Below are 21861 nucleotides of genomic sequence, written 5' to 3'. Positions count from 1 at the left end.
CATGAAGCAATTAACGTGTTAAAAAAAAAGTGAATAACTAAAGATTCAAATCTGAGCGTATTTCTCGAGCTGGAGAACAGTAGTGCAAAGTCTTCGCGGTGAGCACTTTGTAGGTGGCACATCCCACCACGTATGGGATAACTTGTAAATCTGTCTGAAGTCCCTCTTGCTTTGGTAATGAAGCCTTTTAAAAACCTCTTTGAAAACCTTGGATCAGTTTGAGAGAGAGGGCTGCTGATGGAACTTGTTTTCCAGACATGGTATGGCTTAATAGCAGGAAAATGTAAATATCTGTTAGTTTCACTGCTAATACTGCATAAACAATTTCTCTTTCTAATAGTAGTTCTTACTACAGGGTTTTCTGTCCTATTAAAAGCACCCCAAAGCATGTTTTGTTGTTTCCTAAACATTCATTTAGCATTATCTAGGATATAATCTATGTTGGGAAAAAAAAAAAATGAACTGTTCTGAGGCAGGTGGCAAGTTGTCTTGCATAGTAAAGAAAAAACCTTACTACCTAAATTGGTAATGAAGCAGGAAGTTAATTTTTGGATCTGTTAACCTTCATTTGCTACTTCGACATAGTCATGTTAACCTACAAAAGAGAACCTGTGTGATGTTATTGGTGGTTGCCTGAAATTTTCATCTGCCATCACAGATCTTTTGTATTTACTCATTATGTCAGGACTTAAATTCTAAGCGCTTTTAGGCAAGTGTGCTGGTAGGAGATGCAAGGTTTAGGGGTAAGCAGTAGCTCCATGCAGGAGATGCAAGTCACAGTTGGCTGTATGCCTTTCAGAATTTCTATCCCCTGAACAATCAATTTTACTTTATAGAAAACAGTACTTTTGTGGGCAGAGAAATTATGAATTTGTCGGGGTTTGCTGAAGTATTGTACTTTTCAAGCACCTCTTTATTGTTGGAGGGGTTGGTTGTTTAATTTTTCATGTCTTTGTAATGCTGGCATTGGTAGGAAATCACAAGGTAGGAATTTCAGGTGAGAGTTACCCGTCTTCCCTTCCAGACTGGGTATCACATTACAAAACAACTATTTGAGCAATTAAACATAAGTTTCATTTCTTTTGTGTCTAACAGTGTGGGTTAGCTCACAGTCAAGCTAATACTAAGTAATGGAATCGGTTTGGATTTTTTTTCTTTTTTGTACTTAACCATATTTTTTTGCATGAATTGTAGAACTGCAGTATTTGAATTTAACCTACCCTTGTCCTATTCAGCTAAGCTTGGTAAGAAATTTGGAAGTTAGTAATGAGAACTTTTTTACATAAGCCTAATTTCTTTGGGAATCAGGGTGAAAAATTAAGCCTATGTTGACACTGTAAAAAGTTACTGTAGCTCATTACAACCAATTATATAACCAATGTCTTGGGAATTCAGAATTTACCACCACTGTCATGGAACATGACTCTGTGTCTGTTTTTCTTTGAAGTTATGTGTTGCCATTTTGTTATAATATTTGAGCACTGTGATTTACCAAAAAAACCCATTGTTTTGGTAGTACAATTCTCACAGATTGTATAGTTTTTTTGCTTTCAACATTGACCCAAAGAAGGGTGGCTCATTCATTTTATGTTCTGTAAAAGTTTTGAAAAACACAATGAACCAGGAGGATACTGTGGAAGAACAGCTGATTTGCTCCATCAGGAAGTCCCATGAACATATCTTGATGGCACTTAGTTGAGTAGTGGAAACTGATTAAGTCTTTTTTTTTCACAGAATTTTGAAAGCCTTTGTAAAAGGAGCAGTAGGAAGGAATGAGAAAGGGACAGTGAAGTTGGAAAGGCGAGATGATGGAGAAAAAATAAAGAACATTGAAAGGATTATCTGAAGACATAAGCCCTGAACAGAGCTTAACCTCTAATATGTGTATTTTGTTATAATATATTATAAAAATATGTTTATATATTATAGAATATGCATTTTAAATACATATCTCAAACATAAGAAGAGGTTGCAAGTGACCAATGTGGCAAAAAATTTGAAGGTTCAGGGAGAAAGGAAATAGTCTTTATCTGAGGAGAGACAGAGGAAAACGAGGGAAGGGAAAGAGTGTGTGGGAACAAGGAATTAAAACTAAATCACCTTTGCTGTAGATACAGTGGAGACAACTGAAATATCAGAAATAGAGATGCTTCTATTTTGAGAAAGCAATTAAGAGTAGTGAAAATTTCTGATGCAAAACTGAATTTAGTTTTGACGTTATTCTCTAAAGTGTTTCCTTAAAATATAAATTACATCTTAATATATTTATTTGTTAATTATCTTGTCTCTGAATTGTCATACGTAAACAAATGCTAGAACAAGTGTATTTGCATTCATAGAAACTTTAAAAATCTATATCTTAGACACTCAAAATTATAAACCAACCAAGCTCCATACAGAAGTTAATTAAATATTTTCTTGCTTACTACTTATTTGCTTTAAAGCAGTGTCATATTGCTCTAAGACTCATAACTTACCGGTCTAAGACTTAATCATCATCTAGCCCTCAGGTTCAAAGAGATTTTATTATTTTCTTTTTGGGAGTTCATAATCCTGTGAATAAGTTATGTGATAGGTTAGGTGGTTAGTTGTTTGCTTCTGTGTTTTAATACAAGAAATATGGCCTTCTTTTTAAGATGACAATTGACTGTGCAAATTGGATCCTGAGTTTACAAAACCAGGTTTTATGTCACTAGGCCACAAAACTGATTCTGAAAACAGCAACAAAAAAAATCCCCCAAAGTATCATTTGTTTTATTTTTTCTGATGAGCCATATTAAGGTGGTTCCTACTATTGTTTAAATTCCCATTGCAAGTTACAGCTCTCTAAAAATCACTGCAGAGAATTGACACTGCATCTGTAGTTTACCCTGACAATAATAGTTGTCATCTGACAGTCACCTACGTAACCCTGCTCTTGAGATTTAGCTTTGGTTTCAGGTGCAGTAGCACATCCTTGTTCTGAGTTACATGATATTGGAAAGGATTCTAGAACCGTTCCGGTGCACTAGGAAGAATTAGGATCGCTCACGTGCCTCAGTTTCTGGTCTCAAATTCTTGTGTCCTGGAAGAAGTGGTTGGGTTTTGACATGCTTTTTTTTTTTTTTTTTTTCTCCTTTTCTCCTCTGTAGTGTAAGGCTAAATTTACTTTACCAATGTTCAACTTTAAAAGATACATAATTGCATTCATTTACAATTTGTTTCAAAGCCAGTTAATAGCTGTTTCAAGTAAGTAACTGCAGCCACTCACTATGCACAATAATACCTGCTTAAACAAAACACTTGATACTTTGCTTTAAAAAAAACCTTAAAATAAACCCCCTTTATTTTATTCTGTATTCTTTAGACTGTAATTTAATACATAGAACATAAGCCAGATCATTTAAATGACTGAATAGCCACTCTTATTTTCTTGTTTGCAACAATATAAACAAGATATTTGGGTGTTTTTTAACTTTTGCAACAGAAAATAAAATTACCCAAGAAAACAGCCAGACGATACCCAGCATATGAGCTCTATCTCTATGGGGAAGGGAACTATGCCGAAGAAAACAAAAATCTCCTGTTGACAGGAATTCCAGTTCTCTTTCTTCCTGGGAACGCTGGCAGTTACAAACAAGGTAAGCATTTAGCTAAGTTATAGGTATGTTACAAAGAGCTCTCATATTTATGCATTAGGTAGTGGCAAGAAGCTTTCTGGTTGAAATAATATCAATGAGAGTCATAATGGTTAATCATATTATGATGTAGATGTCCTTGTTAGCCCATGGTTAATTTCAAGCAGTCAGAATACGTTATTTTTGTTTGAAATTGGTAGAACAGTTGAGCTATAATATTTTTCTGGAGTGAGACTAACTTTTGAAAGCCAGAAACAGTACAGTTTATGCCATACTATGGCAGCACTGCACCTTTGCTGTATTTTTGATTGCAAACATCTAGTTGGTTTTCATTTGAACAATGTTTAGTGCAGTTATGCCAAATAAAACAAGACCTGAATTTGATTAGAAGGAACTGAACAAGCTACCATCTGTGATAGAAGTAATTATGTGCTATAGAAACAAGCATCATCTTGTAGCTTGCCCTGTAGTTTCATTATTTCCTACTTCTTTACGTAGTGGTGTTTTTTCCTTAGCATCATCTTCCCACTTTATACATAGTCTGCTCTTGTTTTCCAGGTTATTCATTCTTACACTTCTAGGCTCCAAATGAAAAGAAGTAATAGTTTTAAAGCATTTTTATTTTTCATTGTAAATACTGAAGTTAGTAGTTTGATGAACATGAAGTATTGTGCTTAAGTGTTTATTCAAGTATCCAGTATTCCTTCCAGGCTGGGTTTGTCAGACTGTTATTTTTGTTCTCTAAAATGTGCTTTGAAACAGTTAGTAACATTCTTATGATGTCGGCAAAATTGATGTGTATGGGGAGAACCACCACAATCTAAACCCTGATGTCTTACTGTGATAATTTTTCCTTATATTTACACTAAACTTGATGATAAAATTATCAGATTTTAGAGAAGCTTTACAAAGTTATTTTCTTTGAGAACATACTCGCTTAGCTCATAATGAAGTAAAATATTTTACCGACTCATGCCTTCAGAAAATCCATACAGGCTTGCAGGCACAATAGCATCCAAAGAAGATTATGAACATAATGATTATGAGAGATGCCATATGGACTTTTGTAATTGTGCATAAAGTATTGCAAATCTGTGAATTAATGCTGTCTCTAAAAGCATGGCAGTACATCACTATGCAGGAAATAGAATGGCATGTTAGGAATCAAAAGGAAGTATCAGAAGAAAAACTAGGGAGGAGAAGTACTACATGCTGTGGATATAATGTACTACTTAAGATCAGTAAATATTTAAATATTTATTCTTTGAGAAACTGATTTAGGGAGACTGGCAATAAGCCGTATGTGCTTTTTTCAAAATCTTGAAAAAATAAATGGTTCTGTCTTCATCAGTGGCTCAGAGTAGTTTTTGATTTATTATGGAATTTATGAAAATTCATATTTTGTTCAGAATTTGTGGGATAACATACTCTCATTCTGATATTTAGATGAGCAGAGGTGTTGCTATTTTTCATAACAATGTTTAAAATCTACTCATATTTGCTGAGCAATGAAGACAGAAGTGCTGCTGCTGCCTTTGCTGGGCTTGTTAGAATCTGGGCTTTTCATAGAATCATAGAATCATTTAGGTTGGAAAGAACCTCTAAGGTCATTGAGTCCAACCGTAAATCTCACACTGCCAAGTCTTCCACTAGACCATGTCCCTAAGCATCATGTCTACACGTCTTAAATACCTCCAGGGATGGTGACTTCCCTGGGCAGCCTGTCCCAGTGCTTGACAACTCTTTTGGTGAAGAAATTTTTCCTAATATCCAACCTAACCCTTCCCTGGGGCAACTTGAGGCCATTTTCTCTCATCCTATCACTGGCTACTTGGGAGAAGAGACCATCACCCACCTCATTACAACCTCCTTTCAGGAGGTTTTGGTGTGTTACAGCACTTTTGAAACATGTTAATTCATCATCTTTCATGGGCACTAAAATGAACCTTTTAAAATTGAGACTTTGAGTAAAAGATGGTGGTCTGGTTTAATTGTTGTGAATGAACCTGATACTGGGAGAATTGAAATCCTGAGTTCTGTTCAGGAATCTGTCACACACTTTTGTTACGATCTTTGAAAATATTCTTACTTCTTTTACTGTGACCTCCAAGATAAAAAGTTGTGATAAGATACTTGACCTTTTAAATACTTTTTAGGTCTTTTCAAACCATTTTGGAGGTGTTCTTATTGCTTATTAGCTTTAGATAGAATTGGTGAAATGATTGACTACAAATTAGATTTATCATCATGTTGATAATATCTGTTTGCGTGTTTGAAAATAGAAAGTATTTAATAAATATTATTTTCCCATTTCATGAGCTTCATTGAAATTTGTTTGATATGTTCTATAGCAAACTTTTCCAAGAAGGAGGATTCTGCAGGCTGCAGATCTCTGAAGCTGTTGCTCTCTAGAAGAATCTTGATAATGTGCGCTGGATTTGGGCAGACCTTTCTGGCGATCGTTAGTTATTTTATATACTCACTTCTGGGACTTTCTTTTATTTTCATCTTCCCCTACCGTGCTTTTTTATTTGCAGCCGTTACTGTTCTCATCCTGGCATGTCTCCATGGAAACTCAGGGACAATTCTGCACTCAGAAGGCTGTATTAAATAGCAGCCGGGGTTAGATGGAGAAGACGGGTCAGAAGCAAGACCTTGTAAACAGAAAATTTTCTCCCTCAAGGTTTTAGGTGGAAAAGTGTCCTTTAGGGTTTTGTTTTCCAATCCCCTATATGTATCTTGGTGGTATTTGGGAATGTTGTCCTACAGTTGATGGTCTTTGAAGGAATTTTAGGAAAGCCTAGCAGTAGAAATGCCTCTAGAGTTGAATTCAAGAATGCTCATTTTCCCTTCTTGTCCTGGTGGAGGTAAGAAGGTACAAATGAGATGGGAAAAGCAGCCCTCAGGTGGAGGAACATAATCCTTGATCTTGTATAAATTTGTTTTTGACATGAAATATCTCTGCAGTCAGTGGTAAGCTAGGTCGCATGGTTAACTGCCATAAAGCACAGTGTGCAGGTCTTCTAACTCATTCCAAACTTTCTTTTCATCTAATCAAGTTTGTTCTTTTCCACATTCTTTAAGCTCTTGTTATGATATGTTTACTAATACTTTTTATCAGAGAAATTCTTAAAAAAATAGGAAATAATTATTTCTTTTCTCGTTTTACAATTTGGTTCTGACAGCGACTGGCTGATACTTTTTGCTCTAATTATTTATATCTTCCAATCTGTTTCTGTAAAACAAGTGTGATTGTATATTAGAAAAGAGATTATTTGCTTTTGGATGTTTTTTTCATCTTTTTTTACTTTTATAGATGATTTGAGGTGAACAATGGATTTCAGATAACATTTGTTTCTTAATAGATTATATATTTATGTGTTTGTCTACTAATGACAGTGCTAAGCAGGGACTATTAAACTGTTCTAATTGATGTGGTTTCTTTTCGTAGTACGTTCTCTGGGCTCCATTGCACTTAGAAAAGCAGAAGATGTTGACTTCAAGTATCATTTTAATTTCTTCAGTGTCAACTTTAATGAGGAGTTGGTTGCATTGTATGGTGGTAGCCTGCAACGACAGACCAAATTTGTGCATGAATGCATAAAAGTAATTCTTAAGTTGTACAGGGTAAGTAGTGACATATGCTGAATAATGTACTTGCATTTGGGAGTGGAATTCTGGGCTGCCTTTTTGCTGGAAAACTGAGGAATGATGAATGAGGGAGGGAGACTTTGTAGTGTGTGTAGATAATGGAATGTGATAATAGTGCAATAGAGAATTGCTGCTCTTTAATAGATTTTTTTTTTTTTAAATGCTTGTGACAATCCCAGAGCTTTGGTTAGTTTCTGTATTGTGTTTCTGAATAAATACTTCCATGCGCAACATATGCTTTTTTTGTAGTAGAGATGTAAACTTTCGCTAGCTTATTAATATAACATCACCTTACATCCAGTTTTCTCTAGGAAAGTTCTTTGATGTCCTATGCCCCTAAGAGCCTCAGAAATTAAAATAAGCTTAAGTCTCTTATGTTTACACAGGCTGTATATTTTGAGCTGGAAACTTCATGTTAAGCAAGTTTTTTGAGATACAAAATTAATATAAATTTAGTTGCTAAATTTGTCAACTTGATACTAGATAATATTATCCTTTAGAGGACATAAGTTAGTTCGGGGGAGAAATAATGTATAACTGATAATCATAATTCAATGTCAAATCTATTTTTGATGTGTCTACTCTCTGGTCTTTGCTTAAGAATCGAGAGTTTGCACCGACCAGTGTTGCAATAGTAGGTCATTCCATGGGTGGTCTTGTTGCAAGAGCATTGCTTACTCTGAAGAATTTTAAGCCGGAACTTATAAACCTCCTCATTACACAAGCCACACCTCATGTTGCACCTGTAATGCCTTTAGACAGATATCTTACCGGTAAGTATTGCCGGTTATCTAATTCCATAGTACATTTATTGATCCTCTCAAGCATTAATCGGTGAGGTTCTTGCAAATCAACAGCAAAATGTGCTGTTTTGTTTACAGTCATTAGTCTATTCCTTGGTTACTCAGGTGCCTGAGAGTGCTAGGATACTGAGAAAGTGTCATATAAAATGGATTATGTGAACTTGAGGTTCTGTGCAGGGCCCGTGGCTCTGAATAATTTGTAATTTTAGTAAGTTGCAGAGCATGTTATTAAATTTGCAAGCTCTCCAGCAAATGACGTTTTTTCTTTCTTTTATTTAAAACTTGACTTCTGTAATGGTTTTCTTTATCAAATGAATTGCCTAAATAACATCATTTCTGTAGAAGTTGCTGAATTTAATGTTTGTCACGCCCAAAGGTTGTGGGGGTGAGAATGTTAAATATAGATATAATTATATATTTCATATATTTACACAAAAGATAGATCAAATTTTCTGCTTACCTAAATAACTGGCATAAAAAATAAAGTATAATCATTTTGCATGTACTGTACGCTTCTCAAAAAGCTAGATTTGACTAAACTGTACTGAAGAAATACATACTCAGTGATGATTGTGCTGCTGTATGTAGATATTGAGGGAACTGGTGAAGGAAAGGGAGTAGACATTTATTTTCATTATTCTCTGTGGCACCTGAGAAGAATGGATTATCTTTAGCTGCTGAATTTGATTTATTATGCTTGTATTAATTCTCCCTCCTACAATTGATTGCAAAGCAATGTTTCTTCCTTGCTGTTTCTGGATTGTGGCTGTCCTTCAAATAAATCTATGGTTTGCTATTTTAACAAATACGTGCTCAGCTGATACAGAGTGTAAGTGTATGTGTCTTTCCCAACTGCTACCTCCTTGGGGTTAAAACAATAGTTTTCCTTCCTTACATTAATCAAAAGTGATAATCAGAGCTTAACTGCCTCTAGGGGGGCCTACAGAAGCTTTTAGTTAAATGTCTCTCTATGTTTTTTTGTATATCATATACACTTATGGGGAAATTGTGATTGATTTTAATATATTTTATAGATTTTTATACAGCTGTAAACAATCATTGGATTCTAAAAGCCCAAGATCTAAGAAATTTAACTACCCTTTCTGTGGCGGGAGGATTCAGAGATTACCAAGTTCGTTCAGGACTGGCTTTTCTACCAAGATTGAGTCAACATGACAGTGCCTTATCTGTTGTGGTAAAAAAACAAACTATTTTTTTTGTTTTGCATGGAGCTATGTTAGATAGCTATTTATGTAATGCATGTGTCTAGTTATAGTCTATATGTGCAGCATAGTATAACTAAAACCAAAAATACTACATGTGAAAAGACAAAGTAGATAGTGTACGGTTATAAAATCATAAATAGTTCATGTAGTATAAATGAGTGTCCACTGGAAGAGTATGTGCTGGGGTTGAATTGAATCATCTACTTAGTACTGTTTCTTCTCACCACCTTCTTGCACCTTTTCATTTCCAGAACTCAGATTTTATTTTCCCGTGTTTCTGCAAGAGATATGTATATGGAGACTGACAGACGTGCAGTATAAAAGTAGACTGCTTGTTTGATTATAAAAAGAGAGCTCTGGCTTGGAGCATTCTTTTTGTATTTATTGGTTTTTAAAGAATTTAGGAATAAAGGATGTACTGAATCATCCAGTCCAGTATTCTGCTTTTGCAGGCATCTATCTTCTTCCAAAACTACCTAAGAGGCACCATAAAGTAGTTAGGTTTGTCATTCCATCCCCCCAACAGCCTGTTCCAAACCTGGGGAGTGTTTTCCAGTTTCTTCCAGAAGGGAGAAAATTTGTAATTTTGAACTTCCACTTACTGTGCAAGCCAGTTTTTAAATTTGTTTGTTCTGACATGAAATTTTATCTGAAATTGTTGTCATTCCCATGGTGTTTACCTCCTGTCTGTTGTACAGAAAGCTGTCTATAAATAGTCCCGGCTCTGATTCTGCTAGGCTAAGAAGATTAACTCTGCATTCCCTTTGTCCTAGTAACCATTCTCTGCATCTGCTCTACTTTCATTTCTCTTGAGTGTTGGTGACCAGAATTTTGCATGAGATCTCATGTGTAGTGGTACCAGTTCTTTCTCATGGGTTTTTTTGGTTTGTGGGTTTTGGGGGAGTTTGTTTTGTTTTGGGGGTTATTTTGGTTTTTTCTTCCCAACTGTAATGCATTAATAGTTCGTAGCTTACTTGAATCAAGTTGTACAACTAGGTGATGAGCTCCATTTATGGAAGGCATTTTTGATAGTATTAGCCCTTAATATGCAATACATGCAATACACTTATACAAATGAATAGTTTCAAACTGTCCAGTTCTTTCTGCATGGTGTTCTGATGCTTCTTTCTCTTGAGGATGCCCTTGATTTTTCAGCAGCAGCTTTCATTGGCATGCTTCTATTCTTGTGTGCTAGGATCACTTATTAAAATAGTAAGATTAGTCATAGAAGCAGTCTTTGAAGAAATTTTTGGTAAGTTTCCTCCACGCTATTATTTGCCCATTCGCCATTAGTCTCTGCTATCTAACATAGTTAACTTGGTCGTTTTGTTTTACAAGTCCTGTTTTACAAGTGCTTCAGCACTTGTGGTGGTGGAACTTTCAAACACTGGGATACAGATTTAGCAAAAGCCACCTGGTTAGTCAACACTAGGAGATCTGCCAGTCAAGGTGGAGATAAAGTCCCTGTGGTACACATTAAAAATATGCTATGGAAGACAGTCTGGGTTATTCCTGTCTTGGGTAAAGATAAACCCATACATGGGATTACTTTTGTCCAAGGACCTGGGTGCACTTGGTGGGTAATGCAGAAGGATAGGGAAGTCCAATGTGTGCCTCAAGGGGATTTGATTGTTGGGTGAAAACAGCTGATGAATTGAGTTGTATGATGATAATTGCTAAATAACCCTGTCATTGCATATCATCATTGCTATGGTTGATATATATTATACTAATGGCATTCATTAATTGCTTCAGCACTTGTAAGATTTTTGACTGAAGAAGCCATTCTATTGTACCCTCGTTGCTGAAACTCTTAAGAGAAACACTATTCTTTTAAATAATTGCACAGATTTGTTTAAATAAGGAGAGGAAAGGCTTGATTAGAGTTTTAAAATGTTGAATACTAACAAAATCTTAACTTCTTTCCTCCTCCAGAGCTCAGCTGTGCCTAGAGTTTGGGCTTCAACAGACCATCTCTCCATAGTGTGGTAAGCTGATGGAACAAAGGTTAATTGACTGACCATACATTCCTCTGTTCTCTACTGTTATCACATTATAAAATAATTTAACTTTAGTATAATGTTCTTCTGGTGTCTCTTCTGACCACTTTTATTCCCCTGGATATCTACTTTCAGGATTTAATTTTACTTACTCTGTCTTATAGGTGCAAAGAATTGATCCTGGCTACCATAAGAGCTTTTTTTGATCTCATAGATGAAAATACAAGGCAGGTTTGTATATGTATATATTCTGTATATTTCCCCATCGTGCTTTCTTCTTCCATTCCAGAATGCTTAATCAGGACAAATATCACTTAATTATACAGAAAACTCCTTTTTGATTATTCTAAGTCACACTGAGAAAATTGTTACTGTTTTGTACCAGTCATTGAAAAATCTTTGACCAACGTGTCAGAAATAATTAGGTGTTAACTCAGTTTTTATTATTGACTGCTTGATGCTTTATATCTGGGGTGTGGACTGAACTTTTCTTCCATAATGCAGACTTTGAAAGGGTGTTGTCATCATAGTGGCCAGCATGTATTTGTGGTGTCCTTTTGCAAGTAGCACTTACAAAACCAGAATGCAAGTAAAATACTAGCAGCTACCATTATTTATTGCTTTTCTAAATAAATATTCTGCATCTTACTTTTTGAAAACTGTTGCAGAAATCTCCCATTGCATTCTGTTCTTGTTCTGAAATGTTATGCAGCCATAAATATGAGTTAGAATTAAGGTCCAAGACATTGAAAATATGTAAGAGCAGAGCCCCAGACATAGAAGAGGAAGGCTTCCAGGTGTTCTTTTTGAGGCTGTGTGGGGCAGACTTCTCTAGTTTCTTATGTGTACTCTAGCATGTGATATAGAGAGACAAAAAGGGGGTACTGTGGTTGTGGAGTTGATTGGCAGTGTGCTGGAGGGTACAACTTTTCAGAAAGCAGTTTTGAAAAGCTGAATAGACAAAATTTAGTCCTGGAAATTTGATTTGGTAAAAAAACCCAAACCACCCAAAACAAAAGTGAATCCCAGTGCAGCTCAACAGCTGTTTGTATGCTTGAAATATTAAGACAAGATGTAGTAAGATGGATTTGTGAACTCGGACTAGTAAATATAAATGTGATAATTTTTCCTTAACTCTGGCATAAGTGTGTGGTTTCAGGAAGAACACATGTGTGTCTATAAAGAAAGTTTAATGATTTAATGGTTTCCTTGTGTTAAGAGTAGGCAAGGATATAAACCTAAAAGATTTAGCTATGCTCTATAACATATGTAGACTTTATGTATTGCAGTGATTGACTATTGATTGCACTTTATTTGTTCAGATTATTGAATTTAGAATAGAGTTGGTGTACCGTGTCTTCTAACAATCCCTTCTGCTTCTCATTCCCAAAACTGTATTACTAGCTATGATCATGTGATGATTGTAAATCGCACAAATTGGTAAAACAAAATTTGACAATGTGCTGCTCTTTTAGATAACTGAGGATCCAAAGAAGAGAATGTCTGTATTGAATCACCACTTTGTGAGACACCCTGCAAAGATATTTGAGGAAAATCCTGAAGCTTTTACAGGACTCACAGGTGTGCAGCAGTTTTCTTTTGAACATGAGGATTCAATGATACTCCTTGGTTAATAGTTAATCTTCTCACTAACAAACTTCTAGAATACATTTTGTCATTCTTCAGACATTGCTAAAATTATATAGGAGTTACAGACCTAAGGTATCAGCTTTCATGTGGTTTCAGCACTAAATAGATTAAAAGGGGTAGGAGCAAAAATCTGTCATTTTTATATGGCTTAGATTGTGGAGGATGAGCAAGAGTCATATTTTCACCAAGGTGTCTGGAATAGCTAGATGCCAAAAGTACAGTCTAATCTATGCTTACCTCCCATTCTTGCAGGAGGGATAGTATGGGTGTTGTAGAGCCATTGTGTTAGGTTTGTGCTACTCATGGAAATCTTGAATATTCAGATCTGCTTCATCAGTAACTTCCTTTTTTTTAAATGATATGGCAGGGTAAAATGGACTGCACACCAGTGGTTTCCTTGTAGCTGCTAAGAATGCATAATTTACAGCTGTTTACAGATAAGAGATAAAACCTTGGCAATAAGTAAAATATAAGATTTTGGAGATAAGGATAATAGTTCCTGCAGTGTGGCATATAAAAACATACTTCTTTTTAGGAGCTTTCATATGGATTACAGTGAAAGCCTCAAAATGGACTTACTCGGTTTACAATGTAAGTAACATTTTTTTCCTTGTTGTGTTTTTATGTTTATTTTTTTATTCTAATGAGAAATTTTTTTTTTCTTTTAAGGATTCTAATGGAAAATACTTCACATTTCCTCTTGCAAGCCACAGAAAATCATACAGTCATGTTTATTGTGAAAATAGTATGTTGGTGAGAAAATACTTCTTTAATGTTTGGAGTTTGTTTATAAAGCTGTGTTTTTTAAGTTTAGATTTGCTGCAGTTTTAAGACAATTTAATGAACAGTTGTTGAAATTACTGATATCTGTTTACATTCACAGCCTAATATACTATGTTAGATGTGCTTCCTGTTTTAGCATGTTGCACTTAGTGTTCAAGATCTGAAATCTTCAATGCCACCTGAACCTCAAATGTTTTATTTTTGGCTCTCTTACGGTTAGCCGCAGATTACTTTCTCCTTTAATTTAGTGCAGTTCTTTACTGATGGTTTTGAATGAAGAAGTTATTTTTAGTGCTGCCGGGATTCAGCCATAATTCTAATTTGGGAAAGCTTTTTATAGGTTTGCTTTCCTATAATAAAACTTAAGTGAGCCTGAAAGGCTACAGAGATCTTCCACTAAGCAGTGGAAGAGAATGGAAGCCAGATGAGAAAATGGCACCTTCTCAATTGTCTCATCTATTGAGAGGAGAAGCAGTAATGTGCATTTCTTACATTTTTAGCTCAAGAGACAAAAATTCAGCCAAAATGTTTTTGAGATATTTTTTTAAAATATTTTTTGAAAGTAATTAATGTAATCTCTTGGCAAACTGAAGATGGATAAATATGCTTCTCAGAATTATGAGTAATTTAGATGAGTGGCAAGACAATTGAAATGCTTTCCAGTTCCATCCTGCCTGTCCCTGTTGCCACTCCTCCCCTTAACAAAGAGGAGGCTCATACCACTATTGTGAAAAAGGATTGTATATTCTCCATGCTTTTCTAATTGTTCTTCTCAGTATCACCTTCAATATCTTTACATATTTTTTGTGATCTTAGTTGTGCTTTAATAGGGTAACTTTTGCCTTTGTTAGAAAATCTTAAAGACAGGACTAGTACTGCTTGAGGAGGAGGAAGTACAGAACAATGTCTGAGATACTTGCATCATGGTGCTACTGATTCAGAACACTTAAATTCTTGAGGCGGGGAGCAGTGGAACATTAAAAATCTAAATTATTTCTCGACTACTTAGGACATACCTTGAGATGTTTCTTTTAGTTAGAAAAGATTAAACTCTAATTGAATTTTACATCATATATAAGGCAGATCTTTTTTTAAAGAGAAATGATGAAAGTTTGTTTGCTTAACCTTCTATCTGTTTTTAGAAAATGTATTGATTCATAACTAGAAAAGGTGGCAAATGGAAGTTATTTAAAATGGTTCCTAGAAACCCCCACCTTTCACTCTTATGCTTCATCCTTCCCTCTTTGTAATTGTGATTCCAAGATTATGATACCAGACTTTTAGTGGAGTATATCACATGCTGTTAACACAGAAGTCTGACTTCATTGTGAAATGAAGAAAAAAGTTAGTGGATATCTTTCAGTATAAATAACTGAGGAAATCTGAGAGAGACTTTTTTTATCATCTTCACTTTTACACGTCATTTGACATCTGTATGAGAGTTTGGTCACTATAGTGATAGCTGCTGCAGACACACTTAATAGGAAAGAAGTGAGATGAAGATGGAAGTTTGTTACTCTTTTTAGTAAGTTAATTGCACCAAGGTTCTCCCATCAGAGGATTTTTAGAACAGTTGCTGGCATCTGGTGCACTGGGACAGTTAGCATATAGAAATTTTGGAGAAGATGATCAGCATTAACTCCTGCATTGTTTGGAGTAAAGAATTGCTATTTTTAATATATTTATGCATACAGTCGCACATAGGTAATGTACTATTTTATGGTATTGACTTTACAGGACACAAGTAGTTGGATTTATGGCTGTATGAACAGTAATTCATCAATGTGGTGAGTATAAACAGTTCCTATTCTTTATTCAAATGGATCTGGTGAGACTACATTTGGATTTAAAGCATATAAAATATCCTCTTCCTTAGGAAGAAAGAGATTGGGAAGAAAAGTAAAACTCTTACTGTGAATAATTCATGCTTTCTGTATCACTAAGAAAACAGAAAAGAATAGGTTTTCTCAAAATTACTGCGTGAATGCAGGATAAAATAGGTGAACTTTCTTCTTTAAGCTATATTTTTGTCCTTCATAGCAGTGAGAAGTTGCTCCTGTTGCTCTCTTGTGGACACTACATGCTGTGCTGGATTCCTAAATTGTGTGTTTTGTAGCATCTCTTTAGAATACTATGACAAAAGACATCAAATGTCACTCAAAGCCTTTAGAAGAGTGGATTGAGCATCTCTTTATTTTTCTTTTCTTATTCCAAAATTGCTATTGTCCTGTGAAAAATATTTAGAAATGTGGGTGATTTAATGACTATTTGAATCAGGTCATTACAATAATTGTTAACTGGATTTAAAACTCTTGTCTTAGCTTACATTTGCAAAGTAAGCTCAAAATAAATTCAGTCTACCCTTCAGAGTAGGAAAAGCTTCCAGGTGGAAGAGCTAGCATAATATTTATCTGTTCTGGGATCTGTACTGAGGTGTATAGCCACAGAGTCTTGCCTTCAGCTGATAGCCAGATGTCATAATTACTTTTTCCTGATCCAAGGAGAAGTTGGGTGTTACTCCTTTGTATAACCCTTGATGAGCATCAAGTGCGGGTTAGCCTGCTACCCAAAATCTCATCTAATAATAGTGGTTTTGCTGTGGGTTGTGTCCTGAGGTCATGTAACACTATTTGGAGAAACAGAATTACCCTGGTGTTCTAAAAATCGTAACTTAAAATGACTGAATGAATGTGTTGCAGTTCAGTATGTTAACTTAATATAAGTACACACCATTTTAGAACTGCTGCAAACTCTAGAGCAGCTAACAATTTTTGGTTTATGTGGTATATTTTAGATGTTCCCATGGGAAAACTTGGTAGTTTTGATGTTTAAAAGATATCAATAAAACTGTGTGTTAATTCAATGCCAGTGCTGTTTTAGCTCATTAAGAGTTTTCATTATGTGTCTGAAGTTGCATGGCTAATAATTGCTGAATGTTTTGTGTAGGACAAAGAGCATTGCTTAACTTGTTTTTGCAAAAACAAGACTTGCAGTATTTGAAATGATTACAGTTTGATAAATTACTGTGGTAGCTAACTGCAGTAGACCCAGACTTGTTCTCAATTTAAAATCATGTGAATACATAGAGAGAGAAAAACTGGTATGTTAATCCACTGTCATAAGGTAGTGCCTACATAATGAATGTGCTCATCCTTTAATGTGCATGAATTTTTACAGCCTGGAAGCTACTGATTTATCTTGGAGAGCTGAGTTACTTCCGACCACCAAGGTAAGTATTGTATGTAACTTTGTGGGGAGGAGGTGCTTCGTGGGGTAGTTGCATGTCATGGGAGAAGGATTTGTTCTGTTTACAGCATTGGAACATGCAGTTGTGTTCCAGAGGAAGGGGTACAAGAGGTGGACATCTGGGAACTGGCAAGGGGCAAGCTAAGGGTATGTTCAGTCATGTCTTTTCTTTTTCTTTCTTTTTTTTTTTCCCCTTTTCTTTCTTTTTCTTTTTTTCCCTTTTTATTTTAAGGTTGTAATACTGAAACTTCAGGACTATCCTTCTTTGTCGCACATTGTCATTCAGGTACCACCTACAGTTGGCAATAAGGTAAAAAAAAATATAAATGCAGAAATTGTTTGCTTAGTGTGTTCATAGCTTTCAGATGCTATGACAGAAGGAAAAGGAAGTATATTAAATATGTGCTAAGTTACTTCGAGAAACTGTAGACCTATGCTCCAGTGTGGTTTGAAGGTAACTGTTATATTCTGTAATCTCAGAAACAGTTTCATTCGATAAAATACCAAAAGCAAGGCATGAATAGTACTTGAAACATGCAAAGCAACAATTCTCAAACCAGTTCTTAGAGTTCTTGTTGGAGATTCTAGTGTTCTTCCTTGTTTTTCTTCATATTCTGATTGCATTCCTGAATATTTATCTTTTTGAACAGTCAGTTCTCTTATCCAGGGTAGCAGAGAATGCTGTAGATAATTGAAGACACCACATATGGATTCTGGGGAGCATGGTACAGATAACTCTGCAACCTCTGAGACCACAAATAATGTGGTAGACTGAGTTATAGAATTATAGAATCGTAGAATGGTTTGGGTTGGAAGGGACCTTGAAGGTCATCTAGTTCCCATACCCCTGCCATGGGCAGGGACACCTTCCACTAGACCAGGTTGCTCAAAGCCCCGTCCAACCTGGCCTTGAACACTGCCAGGGAGGGGGCAGCCACAGCTTCTCTGGGCAACCTGTGCCAGTGTCTCACCACCCTCACAGTAAAGAGTTTCTTCCTTACATCTAATCTAAATCTGCCCTCTTTCAGTTTAAAACCGTTATCCCTCGTCCTATCCCCACACTTCCTGATGCAGAGTCCCTCCCCACCTTTCCTGTAGCCCCTTTAAGTACTGGAAGGCTGCTATAAGGTCTCCCTGGAGCCTTCTCTTCTCCAGGCTGAACACCCCCAACTCTCTCAGCCTGTCCTCACAGGGGAGGTGCTCCAGCCCCCTGATCATCTTTGTGGTTTCCTCTGGGCCCACTCAAGCAACTTGTGTTGTGGGCCCCAGAGCTGGACACAGCACTGCAGGTGGGGTCTCACAAGAGTGGAGTAGAGGGGGAGAATCCCCTCCCTCAACCTACTGGCCACACTTCTCTTGATGCAGCCCAGGACACGGTTGGCTTTCTGGGCTGTGAGCGCACATTGCTGGGTCATAGTCAGTTTTTCATCCACTAACACCCCCAAGTCCTTCTCTGCAGGGCTGCTCTCAATCCAGTCTTTGCCCAGTCTGGATTTGTGCTTGGGATTGCCCGGACCCATGTGCAGGACCTTGCCCTTGGCCTTGTTGAACTTCATGAGGTTTGCCCGGTCCCACCTCTCCAGCCTGTCCAGGTCCCTCTGGATGGCACATCCCTTCCCTCCAGCGTGTTGACCGCAGCACACAGCTTGGGGTTGTTGGTGAAGTCGCTGAGGGTGCACTTGATCCCACTGTCTGTGTTGCCAACGAAGATGTTGAACAGCACCAGTCCCAACACCGACCCCTGAGGAATGCCGCTCAGTTGTGCAGAGTTTGATAGTTCTGAATCTCTCAGATGAGTTTGATGTCTTTGCATCAAGGCCTCTCGGGAACCCAGTAAGAGGAACACTTGCAGTGAGTCTAAGCAGACTTTGGATATTACCCAGCTGGGTCTGGCAGCCTTTCTAGTTAGTCCTGAAAATGGCGGAACACTGAGTTTGAATTTAACGTCTAAGTAGATCTGACATTCCATTCTGTAACACAGATAATCTGTGTGTCTGTGGTATGATAATCCATGATCTGAGAAATTATTCACAGCTGAAGTGATTGTAATGCTCATCTCTGTATCTTCAGATAGCTGTGACGGAGACGTCTTGCAGTTAAATTAGCAAGATATGTTCTGGATAAGCAAAGATAGAAGAGAGATCACTTGTAAAATGTAACCTGCTGAGTTGCAGTCCAGTGTTAAATCTTGGAAACTGCTTTTAAAAAGTAAACAAATGCTGGGTTTACAATGGGATGGAAAATAATTTTCAAGTGAACTAAATACTTATTAGAGATGGTACAACTCATACCTGCTGGATACTTGGCTTTGCTTTCCTATGATTAAGCTTCAGGAGACAAACTGAAAGTTCTTTTTGCTTAGGAAAGTCCAAAGTTTGCTTAGGACTTGTCCAGAGTTTGGACAAGTCACTCTTCTTTGCAACACACCCCCCAAAAAAGGATGTACCTGAGAAGGAGGGATGTGAACTGGATTCTAGGCATTCTCAGCTGTTTGATTAGCCTTTTGAAGGCTGTTGCAAATGGGTGAGAGCTAGAGTAACCTGGAAGTCACACTTATGCTACCCAGGAACGAACTACCTGCCAGTCCTTATCAGTGGAGTGTGGAGAGGTGGCTTTTCAGTATTTGCGTCCTGGACTCTGCCTGAGCCTGTGAATAGAATTTGGCAGTGCAAAGGCTTTATAGTCTTATGTTTGGTTTAGATCTGTATTTAATATCCTGAATTGCAGTATACTTTGGACTGTGAATTCTTCAAAGAGGATTCCAGAAGAGTACAGCTTCCTGTAACACATCTTTTTTCATTTGGTAAGTATACCATATTACTTTTGGAAAAAAATGAAAAACTAATACTACTAACATTTGGTTAATAAATTTGCCTAAAAGTTCCAGTGGTTGGGAGTTTTGGGCAATTTTTTTTTTTTTACTAAAAATACTGCTTTTGTTAGTAACAGAAAAAGAAATAAGAAATGTGGGGGTTTTTGACATACCAGGTGTAGAAGCACATAAATCTACTGGAAAAAAAAAATCTGAAGATGTCTAATATGTTAAAATAATACATCCTTTACAGGGTTTTCTTCAAGCAAAATTACATTAAATTCAACTGGCTTGCTTTACAATGTACAGCTCCAGCACTTTAACCAAGTAAGAATGCTACTAAAGTTTTTGAGCTAATGTAACCACTGTTTGGAGAATGTAAGTGATTTTTTCCTTTTTTTTTATGTTTTAGATATATCAAGCTTTCAAAATTTATATAGAGAGCCACTGCCAGTCACTCAAAGGTAAATAGAAGTCTTCTAAAGTATAAATTTATAAAACAAAGCTTGTTGAAAATTCTCAAGACTGAAGCTGGTAGAAACAAATCCTCTCATGCAATGGGGTTTAGGCAGTACTGTTATAATCTGCTCAAATGTCTCTGCTGATATCTCTCACTTCCCACTTCTTAAAGAAGGATAGCTCAAAGAAAATGTGGAATTAGTCCTAGTATGTTTGTTTTTCTTACTTCCCAACAAAGGGAAGTTGAACTTTCAGCAGGATTCTGCATTATGTTGAAAGTGTTTCTCAAGAATAGCAGATTTGGCTGGAATTTTTATTTGCTAATATGGGACTCAAATCGGAATGTTGAGCTACATAAGCTTAAACAGAATGGAATGTTAAAGGACTTTGTTTCAAAAAAAAAAGATGGATTTATTAGCTTGTGATTACAGCTTTGTATTGAAAACCAGGAGTTTTCTCCTAACTGTCCTGCCTTTAAACATTGATGTCTCACTGTCTTGTTCTGTAACACCATGAGTTAAAAAATGTCATTTTTGTTCAATGCTAACTGCAGTGATCTGCATTGTAGTGTCAATTGCAAAGTAACTGCAAGCCCAGTGATTCTGTATAGTGATCTATATGCCACCTTTGTATTACTTGTATTTTAGTTTTTGGAGACAGTTGCCACATCTTGTTCCTAATTAATTTTATTTTTTTTTAATTCTCTTCCATTTCAGAAAGAAAACCTAGTGTTTACAGGCTTCACATACCGTGGTCACATGAAGACTCAGTAGCTGTAGCAAAGTAAGGACTTTTTAACAATTCTAACATACATCTTGATACATTTTTGAATAATGTTTGCATCCTGTTGTGGTAATATTTCTGATATGAGAGAACTTCTCCAGTCTCAAGTGTTTGGCTTCTGCATCTTTTCCCCATTTACCTTTCTGCACTTGTTGACAAAGTTGCTTTGACTTTTCCTCAGAGTAAGAATATCTACTAATTGTTTGTTTAATAGTTCTCACTAATTTTCTTGAAGAGGAAGTCAGATTTACTGGTCTGGAATTCTCAGCATAATCTTTGACCCCCTCATGAGTGAGGAATAGAAGTTGTTCTGGATGCTGGCTTCTTCCCATAACCCAGGGTTTGGATCACGTAGCAGCTCTAAGTTGCTTCAGCAGCATAGTCCTGACAAAGTGAAATGATACAGCTTGAAATATGTGTCACTCATGAATCGCAGTTGAACAACCTGTCTTTGTTTTAGATGGTTGTAAAACTGTCTTCCTTGTTTATTTTAGAGGTCTTAAGGATACCTCCCTATTTCCCTCTCCTTCCCTGTATTTTCTAACAGCGTAATATTTGCAGGAAACTGAATTGTATTCTTGAGAATCTGTCCTTCCTATTCGTGTCACTCAGCATATATTTGTGTTCTGTGAGGCAGTGTGTACACTAATGCTAAACTTGTCTGTTTTCATTAGTACTATGCCCCTTGATAGTTCAGAGGACAGTGGATTGAGATTGTTATGTAATTCTTTGTGTGTGTCTCTATGTGACAGGATAAACAAGTTCATTATACCATTTCACTCATAGCTTGTGGTGACACTTGCTCTACTAGATCTGCTTTTATGTGCACTT

At 36.4% G+C, this 21861-nt stretch overlaps 1 protein-coding gene across 3 annotated transcripts in view; it reads left to right on the top strand.

Annotated features, from left to right (window-relative positions):
* The window catches only part of PGAP1 (post-GPI attachment to proteins inositol deacylase 1), a 43407-nt gene that overhangs the window by 854 nt on the left and 20692 nt on the right, over window positions 1-21861 (top strand). For 2 of the 3 annotated variants that reach the window (XM_074872758.1, XM_074872757.1), the window contains exons 2-17: window positions 3467-3620; window positions 7069-7244; window positions 7870-8041; window positions 9106-9266; window positions 11233-11285; window positions 11462-11528; window positions 12773-12878; window positions 13483-13538; window positions 13617-13700; window positions 15468-15517; window positions 16908-16959; window positions 17209-17286; window positions 19704-19779; window positions 20042-20115; window positions 20201-20252; window positions 20964-21030. In XM_074872758.1, coding sequence (XP_074728859.1) covers window positions 3467-3620; window positions 7069-7244; window positions 7870-8041; window positions 9106-9266; window positions 11233-11285; window positions 11462-11528; window positions 12773-12878; window positions 13483-13538; window positions 13617-13700; window positions 15468-15517; window positions 16908-16959; window positions 17209-17286; window positions 19704-19779; window positions 20042-20115; window positions 20201-20252; window positions 20964-21030 — 1478 coding nt within the window. The remainder of the gene's footprint in view (window positions 1-3466; window positions 3621-7068; window positions 7245-7869; window positions 8042-9105; window positions 9267-11232; window positions 11286-11461; window positions 11529-12772; window positions 12879-13482; window positions 13539-13616; window positions 13701-15467; window positions 15518-16907; window positions 16960-17208; window positions 17287-19703; window positions 19780-20041; window positions 20116-20200; window positions 20253-20963; window positions 21031-21861) is intronic. The other variant, XM_074872759.1, reaches the window with a different exon arrangement.

This window comes from Strix uralensis, chromosome 6 (assembly GCF_047716275.1).
Source record: "Strix uralensis isolate ZFMK-TIS-50842 chromosome 6, bStrUra1, whole genome shotgun sequence".
NCBI lineage: Eukaryota > Metazoa > Chordata > Aves > Strigiformes > Strigidae > Strix > Strix uralensis.
Note: the sequence above shows the minus strand (reverse complement) of the source record. Positions and strands in the feature narration are given on the sequence as shown.